This window comes from Toxotes jaculatrix, chromosome 4, assembly GCF_017976425.1.
Source record: "Toxotes jaculatrix isolate fToxJac2 chromosome 4, fToxJac2.pri, whole genome shotgun sequence".
NCBI classification, from domain to species: domain Eukaryota; kingdom Metazoa; phylum Chordata; class Actinopteri; family Toxotidae; genus Toxotes; species Toxotes jaculatrix.
Genome location: NC_054397.1, coordinates 15,678,981 through 15,700,647, shown reverse-complemented (window position 1 = coordinate 15,700,647; position 21,667 = coordinate 15,678,981). Strand labels below are relative to the sequence as shown.

The 21,667-nt window shown below is 41.3% G+C and overlaps 1 protein-coding gene across 3 annotated transcripts in view; it reads right to left on the bottom strand.

Annotated features, from left to right (window-relative positions):
* Positions 1-285: 285 nt before the first annotated feature.
* Positions 286-21,667, bottom strand: part of rhbdl3 (rhomboid, veinlet-like 3 (Drosophila)) — a 52,759-nt gene continuing 31,377 nt past the window's right edge. For all 3 annotated transcript variants that reach the window (XM_041035232.1, XM_041035233.1, XM_041035234.1), the window contains 6 exons: positions 15,879-16,103; positions 15,518-15,666; positions 9,902-10,014; positions 3,962-4,062; positions 3,177-3,237; positions 286-2,394 (listed from right to left, as the gene is read on the bottom strand). In XM_041035232.1, coding sequence (XP_040891166.1) covers positions 2,123-2,394; positions 3,177-3,237; positions 3,962-4,062; positions 9,902-10,014; positions 15,518-15,666; positions 15,879-16,103 — 921 coding nt within the window. In that variant the 3' untranslated portion in view covers positions 286-2,122. The remainder of the gene's footprint in view (positions 2,395-3,176; positions 3,238-3,961; positions 4,063-9,901; positions 10,015-15,517; positions 15,667-15,878; positions 16,104-21,667) is intronic.

The window sequence follows — 21,667 nt, the reverse complement described above, 5'->3', positions numbered from 1 at the left end:
AAACATACATGTGTGTCCATATGCACTCACAAGAAATATGACAAGCACACTTGGCATGTTTCTGTTTCTCTATTTTCCAATTGCTAAACAGCTAAATCATTTGAAAGATAGTATTATCTGTACATCTATAAAACAGTCGGATTCACTAAAGCACTGGTGAAGACACTAATATAAGTGGGGGCAAAAATCCAAATAAATCATATTTTGTTTCTGTATAAAACTGTTTAATGCACTCCAGTATGTACATATCAAATCTACAAAATATGCACAATGTTAAAATATTGTCAGTGATTTACCCCTCACTCAGTTTTGTGTCATAGCCCTTATTATATACAATCCAAGACCATCTTTATAACCATTTTTTTTTAAATAGGATACATACAGGATATAGCTAACATATCACAATGCAGACCGACCAAACAATTTACACAACATACCAATATCACCAAGTAAAAATAAAATCAACAGCAAATGCATGTTAAAATATTAATCTGTATTTAATTACATTATAATAGTGTTTGTGCGAAGCAGTTACCAATGTAACATGAGGTTAAAGTACAGTACAGTTTTGAGACTTACAGCTTAGGGCTGGGGTCGCTTTCTATCCCAGTTCAATCAATTAACAATTTAAGTTGTGACAGAACCTAATGAGAGAGCATTGATTTGCTTCTTTCCCCCACTGCCTCCTGAACTGAGAGTGAAACGACCCCGTCCCGGATGCAGTTGAGGTCAGGCATGTGTGCTCTTCTACGTTTGGTAATGTGAAAAAGACGTGATTTATTCATAGCGGCCCCAGCTGCCCCCAGTGGTCAATGCTTTCATTAGTTTAATCCCACTTTCCTTCACTCACCAAGTCACCAATCAATAAATAAACTTCTGTCGGTCCTTTCTCAGTTTTCATCCACCACAAAAAACACTGCAAATGCCTAGAGGGGTCAGTGAGAAATTCTTTAGAGATCATGAAAAATTTCTGTTACATTCGACCGACTCCTTACAGACAAAATTAGATTAATTTTGCTAATGCAAAAGCGATACTTGTCTGGGGCTGTGCTCCTCCCCTGGTGCTTGTAGCAATATTTTGGCATCATTTTCGAAAGCTTAAAGTCTGAATGGCACTTCTGCTTCTTTTTTTTTTATCTGTACACATAACGGTACAATAGTCACACTCCTTGCACACACACACAAAAAAATGTCAAAGACAAAAGTCTGAGGTTCAAATAGCACTGAACACAAATTAATCCTCCTCTGGGGAAGTGCCAAACGCTGAAGGCAACACTGAATACCAACCCACACTTTCCTTCAAAGGTAAATTCATAACCTTTGAACGTTGATGTAGCCTATATAGTCCATGCTCTCTCTGTACTGAAACGAGGAGAGGTTTAGCTATCCTGCTTATCAGTTTTACGTGTACTTCTCACGTGTACCGCTCCTGAGCTGCTTGTAATGGTGACAAAACACCAACTAAGCCTAAATTCTCATATGACCTTATTCTTCATTTACTAATGAAGAGGGCACAAGGAGATAACAGGATTTTCAGTAATTTATTTAGTCTGAAAACAGTTTATACTGCAGGGCTTTTACTGCTGTCACCCTACACAAGAGGCAACTGTGCAGAAATACTTTCATCAGGTTGAAGTCTCCATGAGTAGGCACCGCTGGATTGAAGAGGAAGAGGCAGAGAAGGTTAAGCCATGTGGACAGGACTGTTCCTGCTTGTTCCTGTTGTGTTAGATCCAAGGCTTCTCATTTATCAGCACAGTGTTGTCAACACAGGTCCCACTGGCTGATACTCTTGAGACGAGCGTCCAACAAAGATGAAGACAAAAGCAGGTGGCGGTTAACTTGTATGGTTAGTGGGAACAAAGGTAAGGCTTAACCCAAAAAGGTAGCAGGTGGGTTGAAAAATGTACAACAAGATGGACAAAGAGGGCTGCTGAAAGTCAGGTATACCTGCATCACAGCACTGGATGGAGGAGGAAGGGGGCTGATAGACGACTCTAATCACGCCACAATGAAGCTCATAATGTGAGGTGCTGAGGTGACTCATCCAGCCAGGCAGTCAGGGATTTACTGATGGAGGAATAAAAGGGATACAGTGTCTTGTCTGCCTCTAATAGGCAAATCATGGTGGCGGGGGCAGTCGCACATCAAGCAAGCTGTAGGCGAAAATGTTCCAGAAGACGGCGCAAAGCACAAACAAGGTGTAGACGCAGAAAAAGATCCAAAACAGGGACTGCTCCTGGAGTCGCTGCTCATAGTTCTGCAAGACCACCACACCCAGTGTCAGACCGACCATCACCCCTCCAAGGTGAGCGACAAAACTGGGGTTGGGACACGGCGGAAAGGCTGGAGGGTAGAACCGCAACCACACCGCCCGACCAAACTCTACACTCACTGTGAACAGAGAGGAGGGAGAAAAACATATTAGCAAGCTGTGAGTGTACATTGTATGTAGCATACCACCTCACATATCAAAATGGAAAGAAATAGTCCCAGAGGAAGAAAAAGAGCTGCTTTTATCTTGTTTCCAAAAACTATCTTGAAACCCATGACAACAAATTATGTCACTTTTTGACCTGAATGAACTTCCATGAAACCTCTCTTGGACAGGATTTAGAATATTTACACCTAGTAACAGTTTTGTGTTGATAAAAAGAAAAAAAAAAGATGCTCAAGTTTCTTATGAAGATCTGGAACTCCTGGCTCACCTCCACATCTCCTCTCAGCAATGTGGGTCAAGAGCAACAGGTCTTGTGGTTGAGATACACAAGAAAATTGACCCACAAGCTAGCCTTTTTCCTCAATGATCTAAAATAAAACAAGCTGGGAAGGTTCCCACTAGACATTATGATCCTGTTTTCAGTCGCTCATTATGGTCAAGTTTGCAAATAACAGTTGCTAAAAACCAAAGTGGAAATTATATAATTCATTTCTCAGGAAATTATGAGTGTGTATAAGTGACCCCAAAATTTTCATCTTCAGAAGAATGAAATTGGCTCGGGGCTGAGAGCCACGGTGTAGGGATGTCTGAAAGTTTTGTGAGGCTGACTAACTCCTTGTTGCCCTTGGGCTTTCAGGGGATTTGGTGATGATAACAAAAAATATATATATATATCACCAGACATATCCTTTAAGATGAGGTGAAAGGGAACCGTGGTCTATTTATCCAGACTTACTGCAGACCAGAGCCATGGCCATCCGGAATAACTTGAACTGACACTTCATTCCCGACCAGTTCTACAAAAAGAGACAGAGAGAGAGAGGACGGAGAATACATGAGGACATTTTCATGTTCTGATGGTAAAAACAGAACAAACTGTGCTAGAAGGTCAAGTCCTCCTCAGACGCACACACACACATGCTGACATGACATGACATGAGATCTCACCCTCTGTTTCAATCCACATCAATTCTGAAAGCCCCAGAGACATTCTGACCCCCAATCTGCTCTCGCTGTTAGATAATATGATTTCGGCTGAAAGGAGGAAGACAAACTCCTCCATCCTGACCCCTAGAATGTTATGGAGGATCTCGCTGAGTACACAATGTGCACCGTGTTACACATAATAGAGGTTCACCTTGAGTGCTCTTTGCCAAATATGTGTGTGATGACCCCACAGAGGGAGAGCAGACGAGACAGAGCAGGCACTGATGTCAAAGGGCAGCAGATAGCAGTGGGATGGGATTTCCTCCCATGCTGTCACATAAACATGTGCACATGCTCACACGCATTTCTGATCTTTGGGGGAAAAAGAAAAAAACTGATGGTGATTGGTGAGGAATGTATGGCATCTGTAGATAGAGAAGCACCTGCTGGGCCCCAAAACAGGCTGCTTTGATGATGTGGCAATGCTCTGTAGTGACAGGACAAGTGAGTGATGTGATAACCATCCGAGTGCACACACACACGCACGCACACACGCACACACACGCACGCACACACACATGCACAAAGACTTACCATCACAACATTAGCCAAGTGTGCTGAGACCAGGGCATACACTCCCCCAGATGACCCAACCACTGGAGCCGTCATATCAGTGACAGACACTGCCAGAGACCCTGTAGTGATGAGAAAGGTCACAGGTCAGTTAAGTGGCTTTTGGTATTTATTTATTAAAAAAATGGGGACATTCATGTATCATTCCTGGCCGCAATTCAACCTACTTTTAATTCTTCAACTAACATAACTTTTTGGTCTCTACCGACTCCTACAAAATGCTCCACTATGTTTTCGAGTTGCAGATGAAAATGACAACTTTGAGATTGGTGATAGTGAGCGGCTACGATGAAGGCCGTAAAACCAAACCGATGAGGTGAAAGATGCTGTAAAGATCAACAGAGCAGTAGAAGTACAGGGTCAGGTGTTAATTTTTCTGTGGGTTAAATTTGGACATCTATCATCCATGTTAACTGGGCAATCTCCATCTGCTGATGAAGATCATGTGATATGATCTAAAGCTCAATACAATAAAACTGAACAATAGTTCATAGACCTTGTGGTAAGAATGTTTTCTCAACTAGATTAGATTAGCTGAGCCTGGCAAAGGGCCATTTATGGGATAAATAGACATGATTAGTGCAAATTTTCTACAATGTTAAGTGACACAGTGTTTTATTTGTTTGCTTGAAAATATGTCACAATCGTGAGTCTGAGCTTTCACTATTCAGGAGGAAATTTGAATATTGTTTCCCTCAGAGGGTCATACTGGCAGACACTGTGACTAAATGGCTAATTTAAAGTCTTTTTGTACAAGCTGTGACCATTTGTGTCCTGAAAACATCTATTTTGTATGGTATAAAGGCAGCTTTACTACTCGCTATTTAATGTGGGTGTATTATAAATAGGTCTTCCTGAATAGAGGCTTGCTCATACTGTACCAGCACACACTGTGATTTTCTGTAAAACAAATGCATTCATATAAACCCAGCTACCGCAAACAGGGAATTGCTGTCTTCAGCACCTTGGTACCAATTCATCGCATGCACAAAAGATCCAATCAAGTACTGAAAAGTTTCAATATGGGAACAATCAGAGACAGAGAATCCCCAGAAGAAATTTGTTCTCACTGCAGCCTTTGTACAAGAGACAAAAAAGAAAAAGGAGATAGAGAAATCCTTAGTTGGACTATTAAATAACCCAAACACAAACTCTGTCCCTCTCTCTCTCTCTCTTGCTCATTTTCTTTCAATTTCTTTGACTCACCCACTCTCTCTCTCTCTCTCTCTCTCTCTCTCTCTCTCTCTCTCTCTCTCTCCACACGCTCCATCCACTCTACATTTCTCAATATATCCCTTTCACTCCATGGCACTGACCTGTGTACATTATTGATGCAAAGTATGTGAGACACAACTGCCCACACTGCATAGGAGAGCACATTGAGCTGCTGATGAATGGTCTTCTACTTTCCCTCTCTCCTTCTCTTTCTCTCTCTCAAATACAAATATGCTATTACATTACACACAAATGTATGGGTTTGATAACATTGTAAAGGTATACATTAACATTTAGTCTGGACCTTGGAAGTAATTGCTTGGCTTGACTCAAGGCCCACTTCTGCTTCTTCCAGCGTCAGTATCACTTGACCTTCAACTTTCAACCTTGTGATACAACTGAAAGCTCCAGAAAGTGGAAAAACCTAGTGAGTGGACTTTGATCTGAAGTTGCTTTGTCAAACTACTGTACGTTTTATTTCCCTTTCTCATAGTCACCATAAAACAGTTTAATCCTAATGTGCATTTATTCGAGTTTTATGCATGGAGATCCATATCAGTATTGTATGGTTAAGAATCTGGGTCATATTGGTACAAGTGGCTCCTGAATTTCACCTCTGTCATGTCTCTTTGCAGAGGAACAATATATGTTAAAATATTTGTTTCATTTTGTGCTGCTTTTTTGAACTCCAAAGATGTTTTCTAACAGTAATTCAGAAGCAGGCACTGCGTGGTAGATAAACAAAAATAAACATAAACAAAATAAATGGGCGAACTGAGCAGAAAGACCCCATCTAGATATTTATGCCTGGGTGATTTCTGGTAAAATTGCAGCTTGCTAAGCTCAGCCCTCAAATAGCTGCAAAATCAACAGACTAAGCTTAAGCCACATTTAACCTCATAAAGTTGCACATTAATGCTGTTGTGTGGTTTGGATGATGCTCAGTTCACATTTAGCTCAGTTCCACCCAGCTATGTTTAGTCTTTCTCTTTCTTTTCTCTCCCTCTAGCTATCTGTCTCTCTCTCTCTCTCTCTCTCTCTCTCTCTCTCTCTCTCTCTCTCTCTCTCTCTCTCTCTCTCTCTCTCAAACAACTACACAAACATTAGGGTATATTACACTGCAGGCATACTGTATATAATTACAGCAGACAGAAAGGGCTCCGGAGTTCATAGATATCAAATCACCATAAGGAAGGATGATGGGATAAACCATAGCATCTCAATCATGGTGCTATTTGTGGGAGTGGGCAAAAAATGAGGCTGAATGAAAACACAGACAAGAACACAAGAATGAGAAAACATGAATATTAGCCACAAATAAAGGAGACAGACAGCATGAAAATGTGAAAACAATGACAAAAACATGTGGCATACTATATACACATACACCATGTATTCATGATACAAGAATGACTGCAACCGAATTCCCTTGTTGTCCATGTCCTCACAGTGACCTCATTTTTAATTCATAAAAAAAAAGAGAAAGAAAATATGGTAACAAAAAGAAAGAAGATTCATAATAGTAAGGGTTAAAGTACGGGCTACTGCATGTGAACAATAATATACTCTGTCAACCACATCAGGCGGACCATCTTATAGCATTGAGACAGAACAGAAACTGCTTCAGAGTTATAAAAATCCATATATGTTTGCTATATGTTTGATAAGCCTTCAGACTGCCCTGGAATTATTCAAAATTCTCATGGATAACCCCAACTGCGTTTCAGATCACTGCACTTTCAAAGAAGTGTGTGATTGGAAGTGAAATGAAAGAACATTGTAAAAGCTGAAACTGACATTTAGCACCAAATAGGAGTTTCTTCTTTTCCTCAGGTGTGTGAACCATAATAACAGCACAGCGAGGTGGTGTAATAACAGCATCTGACTCACCGGGTCATTAAACACTGTAGAGTCATCTAAGCAGTTAGGTGATTACGCACGCAAACACACAAACACACAACCACCCACGCTCACACAGGCACACACACTGTTTCCTTCTCTGTAACACACAAGCACTGGGGGAAAAAAAATTGATTCATGCCAGAGTCAAGGTTCTTTTCTCTTCTGAATCAACAGTCAGTTACATCAACAATGACAACTATGGAAAAACTGGTAGCAATTAACTTAGAATAAATTTTAATTGTGAGCCTCAATGATAAAACTGAGCTGTAACATGCGCAAAGATTTCCACTACCTTTGAAGGCACACACAGACATACAAACACCTGATTTAAGGCACCTCCACCTCTGTAGTTCCTATGTTTAGGAAGTGTGTCTTGGCAGGGTGACCGCCATCCCTGTAATCAAGTTGGTTTAATAACATTATTTTAGCACTGTGGTTGCATGTGCACACAAACAGATACAGACAAGGACACAGTCTGTCATAGTCCCTCAGCAGGCCCCAGGAGGCCTGAAGTTTTTCGAGTCAAAAGTGACATCTCATTTATCTTGGCTGCTCTTCCAAGCTGCAGAGAAAGAACATGAAGGGAAATTGTAATGCACATTAACGCTCATCATGGAAAAAAATCAACAGTTTCACTGCATGTTAAGCTGACTGAATCTACAAAGTCATTAAAGTAGTGTCTTGGAAAGAGTGTGTCATCTCTGAGTGTCACAGATAGTCTTTCACTAGTGATGTGTGAGCCTCTTGCTGTTGTGCACTTGTTCTTGTCTGCTGCAACATCTGTTTTGTGCTCTTTTTACAAGCAGAGCCCAGTTTTATTGTGTCTGTGTGCTTGTCTGCTGTCCAGAAGAGAGTACATGTGTGTTTACATGCAAGTCCATTGTTTCCATTAAGGTGTCGGAGTGTGTGTGCTGACCTAAGAGAGCCACTCACCTCCCTTTGAGTCATTACTCGACCCCTGAACTCTACCTTGACCCCTGTATGTGCCAGCTGAGCCCCTCTATGTTCACTATTGCTTGTTGTGTTTCTTCACGCAATCTGGCAGTGTCATGATGTGGCAAATGTAAAGGCTCTGTTTGTGCTGTAAAAACTTGCAATTGTTTATGTTGCCTACCACTTGTCGAAAATGCTAAAGGATTAAGACGAACAGCTGAAATGGCATTAAATCAAAAAGAACATGTATTTGTATTCCCCATTGATCAATGTGCTGATGATGATAGTAAATATGAAAATATTCTGAGAACTTTGACTTTGGATACTGTCCTTCTGCTGCCAAACTCAACAAACAAAAAACACAAACAAAAAAATCCCCATCAGACACAAAAACACAACACACATTACAGCCAAAAAGCCTAAGCGTGTCTCCTCTCTTCCTCTGGTGGTCGATATCTAATTAAAACAGCAGACTTGTGTGTGTGTGTGTGTGTGTGTGTGTGTGTGTGTGTGTGTGTGTGTGTGTGTGTGTGTGTGTGTGTGTGTGTGTGTGTGTGTGTGTGTGTGTGTGTGAGTAAGTGAGCTGGTCTGTGTGCATACATAAGTGTGTGTGATTTATGGCGCGTTTCCTCCTCATTTCACTGCCAGGTTAATGCTACAGGCCACCATGTCTGGTATCCCCAGGGTGTTTGTCACTGACCCCTGCCGCTCACACGCACACAGATGCAGACTCAGAAATGAATAGAGAGTAACAGACATAGTTTTCATGAATATTAATCAAAATCATACTGGCTGCAATTCATATCCCACAATCCTCTTTGCTTTTTCAGTCAGTAACAAACACACACACACACCACACTTTCCCTGCCACAAGGCATCACGTTTGTATCCGCAAAAAAAACAAAAACAAAACGCTCGAACTCTCTGCTCAAAAAGTAGCCCAATATTTCCACTCCAGTTATCTTGTAGCTAGAAGTGTCACCCCAGGGTGCCAAAAGAGGAAAAAAAAAAAAACATCTAAAATGTTTGGTTTAGGGATGGAAACCAGCAGTGGGGTGGACGACTTTGTTAGTGTGTACTGAAAAACAGAGCTCATGATCACACACACACACACACACACACACACACACACACACACACACACACAAATAGAGAAATGCAGGCTTACTGCTTCAGCTGAACAGGGCTGATATTGCACAAGTGCCTGAGGTTGATAGGAAAGTCAGAAGACAGCAGTGACATTTTGTTATAAGCTGTGTGTCTGCTTTCTCTTTCTCATTTGCAGTTGCTCGCTTGGTTTCTCCTAAATCTCACCCACTTCCTCTCCTCTCCTCTCCTCTCCTCACCCATCTCTATGTTTCTCATATCCTGGTTCCCCTCTCCAAACCCTCTCAGGCTTATTAACACTTATGAATTCATCTCCCCTCCTTCGTCTCTTCTTTCTCTTCATCCCTGCCTCACACAATCCCCTTTCCTATTTCATTATCACTGTGTGTGTGTGTGTGCGTGTGTGTGTGCGCGCACGTGCACGCGTTTCTCTGATTGAACTCCATTTGAGATGACTCTCTTTGCTCTGTGCTATTGAGCATGGCCACAGGGGGATGTGGGTGCTTTGATGGGGCATTGACAACCCCCTACATCCCACCACGTCTGGTAGGAAACACAAGGCCATCTGTCCCGAACACCAGACACACATGCTCAGTTGTCTCATTGACCAATATGTGTGTGTTTTTGTTGTCTCTGGGATAGAGTGTGGGTGTGTAGATAAGAGGGAAATGTATGCAGTGATTGGATAAGAACTTTGTAACTGAAAGTGCGTGCGTGTGTGTTTGTGCGAGTCCACACACTCACCTGCCAGCACACCACACACGTAGACCAGTCCAATCCTCAGGGCTCCGTGGACCATTTCTAGAGGAACTCCCACCAGCAGCTGCATGGCCATGTTCAGGCTTAGGTGTTCAATGCTGTAACACACACACACACAGACACACACACATACACATACACATACACAAACATGAAACTCAGCAGAGTTAAACGTACCTGTAAAGTATCATCTCAAGTATTAAAAACTTACATTCAAGAAATGAATCAGCAAAGTATCCTTGCAGAGACAGTGTCCCAGTTACTCCAGTTAATCCACAGAGCGTGCAGCAAACTTTTTTTTCATTCATTCAACAAATACTCTCTATGAAAACTCTTGACAGCATGTTCTGTGGGTTATTCAAAGTAGCCAGGATGTTGACTTTGGAAAGGCATAATGTTATTGAATTGTTTGAATGTAATTTTTTTTTTTTAATGCTGTGAGCACTGCCAACAAAAATCCTTTCACAGCATATTCGGGTGGTAACAGAAATGTCAGAGTGAGATACCTGAAAACCTGGGCAAATAAAACCAAAACCACTTGTGTGGTTAGACACTATTAGAAGTGAAAGGGTATGTTCTGAAACCTGACTGAAAGTGAGACAGGAAAAGAGAGAGAGATGGTGCTGCAGAGTGGGCTAGTCTGCATACTTCTCTACTGAGGCTTGTTTTTTTGGCCAATATTTGTGCTCTGTTTTTGTTTTGGCAGTTGGCAAGCATCAAGTGTTGCTGAGCTGTTGACAGGATTACAAGGATTGTGTATGTGTGTGTAACTATTGAGCATAATGTGACAGAAAATTAAAAAGTAAATCGCTCATACTGTTAAATTACTAAGAGAATATTCTGATTTAACACTAATTAGATCCTATGAAATACAGTATGTTGTACTCCTCAGCTGTTTAACAGTGATTTACTGCATTTTTTTTTCAATACATGCTGCATTTATTTATTTCTGTGCAAACAGCCAAAAGCAGTCAAAAGCAAGTTGAAAACAACTTATTTGTCCGCCAATAAGATCCCACAAATATGAATACACACTATAATGTTATAATATACCCTGTGCAGGCAACATGCTTCCTGGGGCTGTTACATGACTGAAAGGAAACACACTCAACTCTGGCACCATACAAAGACAAAACAGAAACTGTGACAAAACTAAATTCTGGGTTTATGTTTACTGCAAAGGAAGTTGTTTTCCATATTGTGCACAAGTGAACAGAAAATGTTCTGCACCAAAATGTTTATATTAAAGTGCTCAGATCAGTTATTTTAACACATTATCACCTCTCTGTTCCTTCTAAGACCACATTATTATGCTTGCTTATGCACACACACACACACACACACACACACAGAACATCTGCTCCTTCATCAAACCACATTCGAGGCCATTAACAGATAATCATCAACACACTCCAGAGTACTCAAACATTACATATGAACACAGACAGAGGCACAGTGTGCACACAAAATCACACCACGCACACACAGAAATGCACTAACACAGTCGCAGAGACATGCACACAGCACAATAAAAAGATAAAAGCCATGCGTGTCGCCTGCAAATTTACCCAAATCCGCTCACGGCTTGTGTTTCACTGTGATGACTTGAAGCAAGGGATAGCTTGTTCACACAAACACACACATACTGCATGAACACACACACACATACTGCGTGGACACACACACACACTCCCTGTGCCCTTCATGGCTAGAAAGTCCCTCCAGCTAAACCTCTGTCAGCAGCTCAGACACATTTGGTTGCCACAGCAGAATCCAAAGGAACAGCAGCCAGCATAATCCGGCCTCTCTGTCTCTTTCTCTCCATCACTTTCTCTTTCATCGTCTCTCACTCACTTCAGTCACTTTCCTCTATCTTCTGTCTCTGTCTGAATTATACTGTCATTTGTGTTTTGCTGAAAGAGATGTGACAGACAGAAAGAGAGAGAGAGAGAGGGGTGACTCTTTCAGGAGTCTCCTTTTTCCTCCCTTCGACAGTTTGACGGACTGAATTGGCGGATGCAGTGTGTCCTGATGGTGCATTTTGAACAAAACAGCGACAAACAGTTTCTGCATCTTTGTACAAGTAAATACAAATGCTCCCAAAACAAATATGCACACATAATCCCACATGATACTCCCAACAAAGGACAGGAAAAAACGAGACAAGGCCAGTAATCTATTTAGTTTGAGACAACTCAGTCACCTCAACTACAATGCCAACACCGAGGATCGTTCCAGTGATCAGACAGACAATGGGGCGTATTGATTGGCTGGGAGAGGCCTGTCCAAATGCACAAGGACAACTCCACTCCAGATAACAGTGGCCATCTATTTCTATACTACTAATGAGACTGTGAGGGATGGTCTCCACTGTCAGGCCGATCTGTGGATACCCACAAGAGGTCCTATTGTGTCCAGATGACCATGGTCTTTCAAGGCACTCAACAAAAGCATTGTTTAATATTTTCCTGTTTTTTTCTGTTTTTTTTTTTTTACTATAGCTGAACTTTACCGCTGGTTCAGTTTGCTGCACAATTCAAGCACTGAGTTCAATGAAATTTCTTTGGACCACCTTTCACAAAAGAAGCATTATTAAGGAAGCATACTAAAAATTCAATTATTATAAAACCTACATTAGGCGGTCAATGTCAACATTATCGTTTTGTTATTGTAGGACAAACCTTTCATGATAAGGACAATTGCAATGAAATCCTTTGCTGCGGCTTTTTGCTGTTTAGAGTCATGGTTTAATCTTACACAAAGTTAATCTTCCCGAGGTTTTCACAACTGCTACAGACACACAGTTTGTGTGTGTGTGTGTGACAGAGAGTGAGGGAGAGGAAACGGAGAGAGAGAGAAAGAGATTCTGCATGCATAATGCTCTACTGAAGGATGTTTTGGGGCCAATATTTACACTGTGTTTTAGTGTTGAGAATTGGGAAGGATCAGTGCTGCTGAGCTGTTGACAGGATTACATGGTTTGTAGATGTGTGTGAGTGCGTGTGTGTGTGTGTGAGAGAGAGAGTGAGAATGACAGAGTGTGTAAAAGCGAAACATGGAAACAGTGGTATCAGTCGGTTTCAAATGCTTTGACTGTCACTTTTAATAATGTGAGCAGTGAGTACTGAGTGGTACATCCAAAGTACTGTGATTACCGGTGGATAAGTGGATCAGGGAGCAGACAGAGTTGCAGGTTTTATCCCTGTGCTTGACTTTTGATAAACGTCATTTCATTGTGGCACCAATGTTTTGTGTCACTGTTTAGAGAATCAAAGCTAAATGAATAATCACTTAGACTAAAGAATTATTTGTAATTATACATGAATTATACATCAATCAAGCTTTCGGACTTTGGGTTACTTCACCTAAAAAACCACAGTAATATGAATTTATTTAGACAGTAAGTAAAGGATCATTACAAGAAGGGTAGCTTTAATTATACCGATTGCACAATGCACATGAGCTGTCACACCACATTTGGTGGTGCTTGTGAAGCCCCCTTTGCATCACTCTTACCCCACAGGGACTTATTAACATGTCCTCCGCCCCCTTATATTACTTGGAATGCAGAGAAGCCGAAAATGTGACTGCATGTGTCTACGTGTGCCTACTAAACAAAGTCAGCAGGTTACTTCAACTGTAATGTGAACCAGTGATCAAAGGTTTATACTGTCTGAATAAACAAGAGTACTGATTGTCAGTCTGTGTGCATTAAACATAAAGAAACATCTTTTTGGCACAAAAATCTAAAAATTCTGCTGTGGAGTGATAGAAATGATTAAGACATTCAGAAAAATATAAACACCACGAAATTAATTCAAAAGCTGTGCAATGTGCTATTTAGAAGCTTGTTAGGGATGGTGATAGATCAAGACAAGTCAGTTTTATTTATATAGCACCAAATCTTAAGAGAAGCTATCTCATGGCACTTTTCATATAGTACAGGTCTAGCCCGTACTCTTTATAATATCATTTACAGAGACTGACATCCCCCCATGAGCGAGCACTTGTTGACAGTGGCAAGGAAACCCTCTCTTTTCAAAGGTTGCTCAGCATACAAGCTCCTAAATGACGTGAATCTATTATTTCAAAAAGCTCTTCATTTGTTGAACTTGCTATCATTTACTGCATCTGCCCCACCTTCTCTGGACCCGTGTACCAACTGGTGAATGTTAAGCAGCCCAAACCCGCAGCAGAACCACAGAGACTGAGATTTGATTTGATTTAAGCCGTGCTCTATTTCAATGGCAGTCCATCAGAGTTGATGAGGCATGTTCAAATATAGTGCATGAGTGAGACCAACTCAGCATATAGAGACATGATAAGATTACAGAACCATGCTAATGTTTTTAGAAAGATGTTGCTCATGTTTCCATGTCAGTAACAAATAATTTCCATGTAACATCTGACGGTAGACAAAAACGAAAAGATTGCCACAAACAATGGTCGTCCATATATGGTTGTCCACTCTCTGTATGTGTTTGAATTTGTGTGGATGTACCATACATAACATACTGTACACCTCTCTGACAGATTGGATTCATTCCCACCGTTCTTTTTCTTTTTTTTAACAGCCACTTCCCCTGAGGACCTAAATCATTTCAGTATGTTCCTGTATCATCAATGCATGTTAAGCATCCCACCTCCCCGCCTTTCTCCTTCCATTCATCATTTCTAGTTTATCTTCTCAACACACACTGTCATCCCTGCTACTGTCTCTACCAAGAACTTCCTAATTAAATTACGATTTTATTAGTACTCACTATTGCCTGAGACTACATTTACCCAGAAGGGTAATTAAACCTGGATGACCTGGCCTGAACTGATAATAAAATAGTCTATAGAGAGGAGAGGAGAGAGGAGAGGAGAGGAGAGGAGGAGATGTAGGCTGAAGTTTTATTACATTATCTGTCACTTGAATCCTTTAGCGGTTAAACACGGGTGTGATCGTGAAGATAAATGTTTCCCATACTCAGATATCACAGCAGCATTGCTGTGTATACACATTGCACTAATAATCCAATAATAATAGCTTGTTTGTTACTGTGGTACTTTAGATATCCCACAAGATTATTTGTCACATATTCATTTGCCATGTGACTTCACATACACTGAATTTACGTACTGTATCCTAAAACCCAGTAATAACTCCTTAGCAAAATGCATTTTACAATCCCATTTATTGTTTCTTACCTTCATTCCCCTTTCATTCATTTCTATTTGCTCAGTGTGTTTCACTGAAAAAATAATTGTACGTTGTGTGTTATGTGCACAGTGTATTTCTGTTGATAAAATTACTATGGAACAATCTCTAGCTAGCTTCAGTCTTTTAAATGCCATAAACCCAAGGCCAAGGCTTCACAGATATGCAGTACATCTAATTTGTGTTTATCAATATGTAATTTCATCCCAGTGGCGCTACACACTCTAAGACTGACGTGATGAAATTTTAGTGGGTCAGTTCATATCATGTAAAATGTATCATTGACATCCAAATTTTAGATGCTGACAGGGTTAGAGAAGCATTCAGTTGTGCCCCTAAGAAATGCAGCAGGGTGTAATGCTCAAAATTAGAAATCCAAAAGCGAGATGTGAACTCACCCAGTGTGCATGAAACTGTAGCTGAGGTACCTCCAGGCCTGGGCTCGCAACTGGGGATGGTAAGGTAAGGGGCTCTTCAGGAACGACGGGCTGGACACCTGTAGGACCACACGGTCCAGCTGGAACCCGTAGTATATGAACACGGCTACCTGGGAGAGCACAGAGGGATGAACGTCCGTATTTAAATTCGCAATCCTTGAGGTAAATGCCAGTTTAATTTATTATCACCCTAGAAAGTTCATCTTCTCTTTTGTGTTGTATGACTTGCACGCACTGCACATTTGCATTAATGCCTTCTGCAGTTGGAAGGAAAGTTTAATCAGTCACTGGCATGCTCATACTGATCATACACATAATTTACCTCAGCAATGGTGATGGCCAGGATGAGCAAGGGCGGGGGACAGTAGGTGTAGCTGTCAAAGTACCACTTGCGGTCGACCTCGCGGGGAAGCGTCTCATAGGCGACATGCCGGACCAGCCGCTGAGAGAGCCCCAGGCCGACCTCATCTCTGAGACTGCAGCCTTTAAGCTGCCTGCTCCCCTGCAGAATGGCCCTCCGGAAACTGTTGGAACGCTTGTTACTCATCTGCAGGAAGGAGGAAGGAAGAGGAAGGAAAGGGATGAAGGGGATGAAAGGGGAGGCAGCGGAAGAGGTGAGAGAGGGAGGCAGAGAGAGGAGGGAGGCAGGAGGAGAAGCAGGGTGAGAGACAGGTCAGGGATTTTTTTTATCTATTATTCATTTTATCATTTTTACTATCAGTAGTTCAGCAGTTTTTTTTACGTGAATCATGCAATTTATCCGCAGATTCGTGATTTTATTAAACACGTGAACACTTCAAGATACTTTACTTGGTAATGTATATTCATGAACTACTCGATGTACAACTAGAGCCTCAACACTCTGTGCACAGGCCACACACACACGCACCAATCCTCCTCGGTCCAACACACTGACAGGCCCCCTCCCACCTCGCCGTGGCAACAGAATGCCTGTAACATCACCTAGCAACAACCAAACCCTTCTCTTCATCCCTTTCCATCAGTGAAGAGTTCATTTGCAAACATCTATTTGTCCTTTTTCGATGGGTGGGGAGCTCACAAGTAGTTCATCATTCAGGCTTTCAGTTACACGAGATATTTTCTTTTTCAACCTGATGAAATGAGTTTTCTATTCCAAGGCACTGTCACCTTTTCTGATTTATTGCAATCACATGTCTAACACACGTGTCACATTTTCATTTCATATCATCTTTAACATTTGATGGTTCCAACCTCTGAAATGAGAGAAATGGCTTACATTAGAGTACACTGAATATTTACCTGCACCACAGTAAATTAAACACGTTTCAGTTCTGACCTGTTACTTGGACAAAACAAGCCATTTAATGAAGTTACCTTGGCCTTCACAGGAATTTTCTCACACAGAAAACATGTCACATCCAAAGACAGAAATGTTTTTCCTTGCCAAGTTTCATTTTGAAAATTTTCATGGACCACCCATAGACCAAGAGAATGAGGTCAATAATTCAGATCGAGAATCTGTGAAACTTAATAATTCCTCAAAAATGTACTCATGGTACAGTGAAATTACAGTAAACCTCATCTGAATGCACCATAACAGCACAAAATCAACAACCATGAAATCACATGGATTATCACATTCAATTGTGGCTATTTTTAAGCTTTTTTTCAAACAAGTCAGCAGGTGAGAAAGGTGAGAACAGTAAACAGATGTTTCTTGAGAAGCAGCTTATTTTTTATGATCAGAAATTTAACAGCTAACTCAGCATTACCAGCATGGGATTTGCATTTTAAATCAATCTTTAAATTTTACTCTCACGCACAGTGTATAAGTGAATACCATAGAAAATAATCCCTTTACTCAAGAATGGTATCCTATGGACAGGAAAGGATGTTTGTACCAACTGAAACGTCAAGTCAAAATGTTAAAAAATGTTGTCACATGTAAGAGCAGCTGAGACAGGCGGGAAACTTTTGCCATTTCTTTGCATAGATAGGAAACGGGTTCTGTTTTTTCGTTGCTGTGGCAGTCTCAGCTTTCTGCCTAAATCACTGCTGTCTCCAAGCTTTGTGCCTTTTATTGCACTTGCTGTGTGTTTTATAAGACTCTCCATGACGATACAATGTCTCCTGTCCCACTTCTCTCCCACAGTCTTCTCTCTGTCTCTGTCTGTCTGTCTGTCTGTCTGTCTGTCTGTCTGTCTGTCTGTCTGTCTCCCTCTTACTCACTCTCCTTCCCAAATCTCTTTCTTACTCTGCTCTATGTCACTCTCCATAACTCAATTCTACTATTGTGTCTGCGTCTCTAGGACTCCAGGAAGCCCAGATGTGTCAGTTAGTAGATGTTATTTTAAGGACATACAGATAAGTGATATTGTTTTCAGCAAGGGCAGAGACTGGTGAAACAGATAAATGTAATGTGGCAGAGTTGGCAATAAAAGTATAATAAAAAGGTGGGTGGATGTAGCTATTGCAACTTCTAAAAGTTACAGTGTTAAATTGCCTCAAAATGTTAAATGTGTAATGAAGCTTGGTTTGATGTTTATGTAAGTATGTGCACAGACTTATCAGAGCAATAAGGAACATCCTGGTTTAAAGGTGACAAACGTATCTGTGAACAATTTGAAAACAAAGGTGCATATGTCAGCTGATTTCAGTTTGATTCAGTTTGAAAAGATATGTACAAGAGAAAAAACACAGAACAAAGAAATTACTAATAAGAGGACAGATGTAAAATCAGAACATCAATACAATCTCTGTATGAACAGTTGGCTGATGGTTCTGCTGGCACTGTTTAATGAGACTTTTAGTGCCTCTGCAGGGATCACTGTTTGGACATAAACTTCAGAAAAAGCCAATTATTTCAGCCTTTATGTCAGGCACAGAGAACTGTGGGAAAATGATTACGGGTTACCATGGCCACTTCCAGACCGCATACTACAGCAAATACACGTACACACACACACGCACAGACACACACACATAGACCTCCCCCAGGCAGCCATGCTCCATAAAGACAGTACATTCTTCGTGTGAAGTGACTGCAATTCCTTTCCTCTTTGTGCGACACAAAAGAAAGAATGAAGATCTGTCTGTTTACCCACTGGCAAGAGGAGAAGGGAGAGAGGGGAAGCAGAGAGGTGAAGGGAACAAATGGCTGCTCGCCCATCAAGAGACTATTGCACTGTTTGATAGATGGAAAACACAGTGAGATGAGAAGGACGTAAGTAAGAAAAAGACAAAGGTATAAACAGAGAGAAAGAGAAGGAGACAAATGGAAGACGGAAGTAGAGGAAGATGAACAAGGGTGAACTATATTTATCTCAGAAATACATTCCATGGCCAAAAATGTGTGGAAAACTGAGCATTATACCAACATGTCATTGTTGAAAATCGCACTCCAAAACAATGGAAGGAGTGGAATTAACATGCTGCTCTAACTATGTACTATAACAGTCTCCACTCTCGTGGTTTCAGATATTCTGCAAGATTTTAGAACCTGGCTGCAGGCATTTGCTCCCATTTAATGTTCAGATTAAAATGCAGGGCGATGCCTTGGTGGGGGGAGAGAGTTTTTTCAGGTAAGTTGAGGACAGCAAAGTACAATCCAGAAAGTCCGACTGGATGATGTTGCATTGTGTTGCAGCAAAGATGTTGTTGTGAGCCTTTATGCTTTGGCACCCACAGGAGTGGTCACATTCCAGTGAATGAATGAGCCTGATGTCTTGTCTCAGCGCTCACATAGTGAGTTTGGTCACTGATGTCAGGCTGGCTTGTCACACTCCAAATCATTCCAAAGGGGTCAGATGGGGTTGAGGTCAGGTTATTCAACACAAAACTCAGAAAACCCTTTCTTTACAGACTTGGTTTTGAGCATGGGGAAACTGTCATGTTGAAACAGGAAAGAGCCTTCCACGAATGAAGCCATGCAAAGAAGAAAATAAATAAATAAATGAAAACTGTATCAGGCTTTAACAACCCAGAACAGGACATATATGAGGGTTTTGAGCACAGACACAAATCCATCCTGGGGGAAAAAAACAGAGCAGTTGAACCCGTCTGTAGATATTTCGGGAACTGTAAACCTATTACTGAGCCAGTTTCTGCCCAGGACAGTCACAGTGTGATGTATGAAAGAGAGTTAAACAGAAGGAGATGAATGGACAGAAAGAAGAGGGCGAGAGGCACAGATAAGGAAGAAGAAGTGGTGAGAGCTTATGCAGAGGAAGAGAGATAGAGGTAAAGGTATGGAGTGAGAGAGGGGACGGAGGAAAGAAGAGGTAAAGACAAGAGCGAGCGGTGATTTGAACGCTGACTGTGACGGAGCAGTGGGCTGGCAATTACTGGCAATCACATTGATGGAGGAGCTGTGGTGCAAAGGAGAGATGGCGCGACAAATAAACCCCTCACAGTTCGTCTCTGTCTGTGCTGGCCCTCCTTCTCTCCTTCTCCTTCTTTCCTTCCTTCTCTGGAAGCAGAACGGCTGGAGAGATAAAAATGTACCAACAGAAACCAGGCACTGCCAATTACACAGGCAGAAGAATTACAACTCTTTCCCAAGTTCCCATATTGGCTTTGACCCTTTGATCTTTATCTTACAGACCATTAATGCCTCCCCTTAGAAAGTCTATTATGTTGTGTTTACATGCCTTACATTCCTTTAGGTATTCACATATTATTTACAAGCTTTTTCACAGAAGTGTGTGTACACATGCAGAAATCCTTATAGAGAACATGGTTTTGGATCAAAAGATCTTGATATTTGGACTCATTTGTTATCTTATCTGTCTTGACAAGTGCACATTTTTTCCACTCACTGATGACAGTTTTGACAGTGCTCAGTGATGTATCCTATGTCTGCGATATTCTTTTCAACAATTAGATTTCGCTGCTTCTTTGGCAACTCTTTGTGGACTTTAATTTGGGTTTAATCAGAATAATTTTCATGGATGGCAGGTGTTTGCTATTGACCTTACAGGCATGATTGTTGAAGGTGACTGGTTAACTCTGAACACAGCAACAGCTCCCATTATCAATGGGTGTGGAGACTTCAATCAGGGTGTTGGAGTTTAGTTTTTTCCCCCTATAATTACATCTTCTTTTTTACCCTGCATTTATATTTATTAGGAGGTCACACTGAAGATGGAAAAAGTCTGGCATTTATGTTGTTGTTATTTCTGTCTTTATATTTCAAAAACCTGTGTACAGGCTTTTTATATCCACTGTACAGGTCACTTTATGTTTCTCTTTGTGCTTGATAAACGATTAATTGATTAATCTATTCTAAACCAATTGTTTCTTATACATTCACTGCACAGCATATTTCCATAATCAAGAATGTCTCTTCTTTCTCCCTTTATTCCCTCCCACTCTCCCTGTACTACTCTCTGTTTAGGTTCTGTTGTGACTGCCTCTGTGAATCTAAAAACCATTGAAGGGGCGGACACAATAGCGACTAGGATAAAAAAAAAAAATTTAAAAAAAGTCAACGTACATTCAAATGCATGCAGCCCATTCCTCTCTGTCCCACTTCCAGTGGCACACCATGAACCACAGCCTGTCACATGACATGAATGCACCAATAGAAAACCAACACTGAAAAAGCCTTTGACATTTTTCCAAGCTTCCTACAGGCCTCATTCCTCACCCACTGTATCAGACAATAAACAGCCCTGAAGAACAAGAAAGAAAGGGAGAGATGGACATACTCATGCTCTCAGACAACAATGAATTCCCTGCAGTCCCAACCCACCCACCCACCCATCCCTTCAACCACCCAGTAGTCACTGTTTACCACACAACTACTCCCACTCTAAGACCACTCCACTCAGTCCCGGGTCAGCAGTTCAGCTTTCCATGAGGAACAGCAGCGAGACAGCGGAAAACAGAAAATGAGAAGGTTATGAGGCAGTGAGCACAGCTGGAGATGCTTGAGTGAGACCTTGGACAATCAGCAGCAGGCAGCAGTATGAAGGTGAAACTGAAAGTGGGGCAAGGTGAGCGTTAAGAGGGGAATTCATCACCAGACTGAGAGCCATTTCTTATTAGGAAGACTCTCAGCTTTGAAGCTGAGGTGATCTTGGAATATGGCTTTTGGGGATGGATGTAAAAATGAAGAAAAGTCTGAAG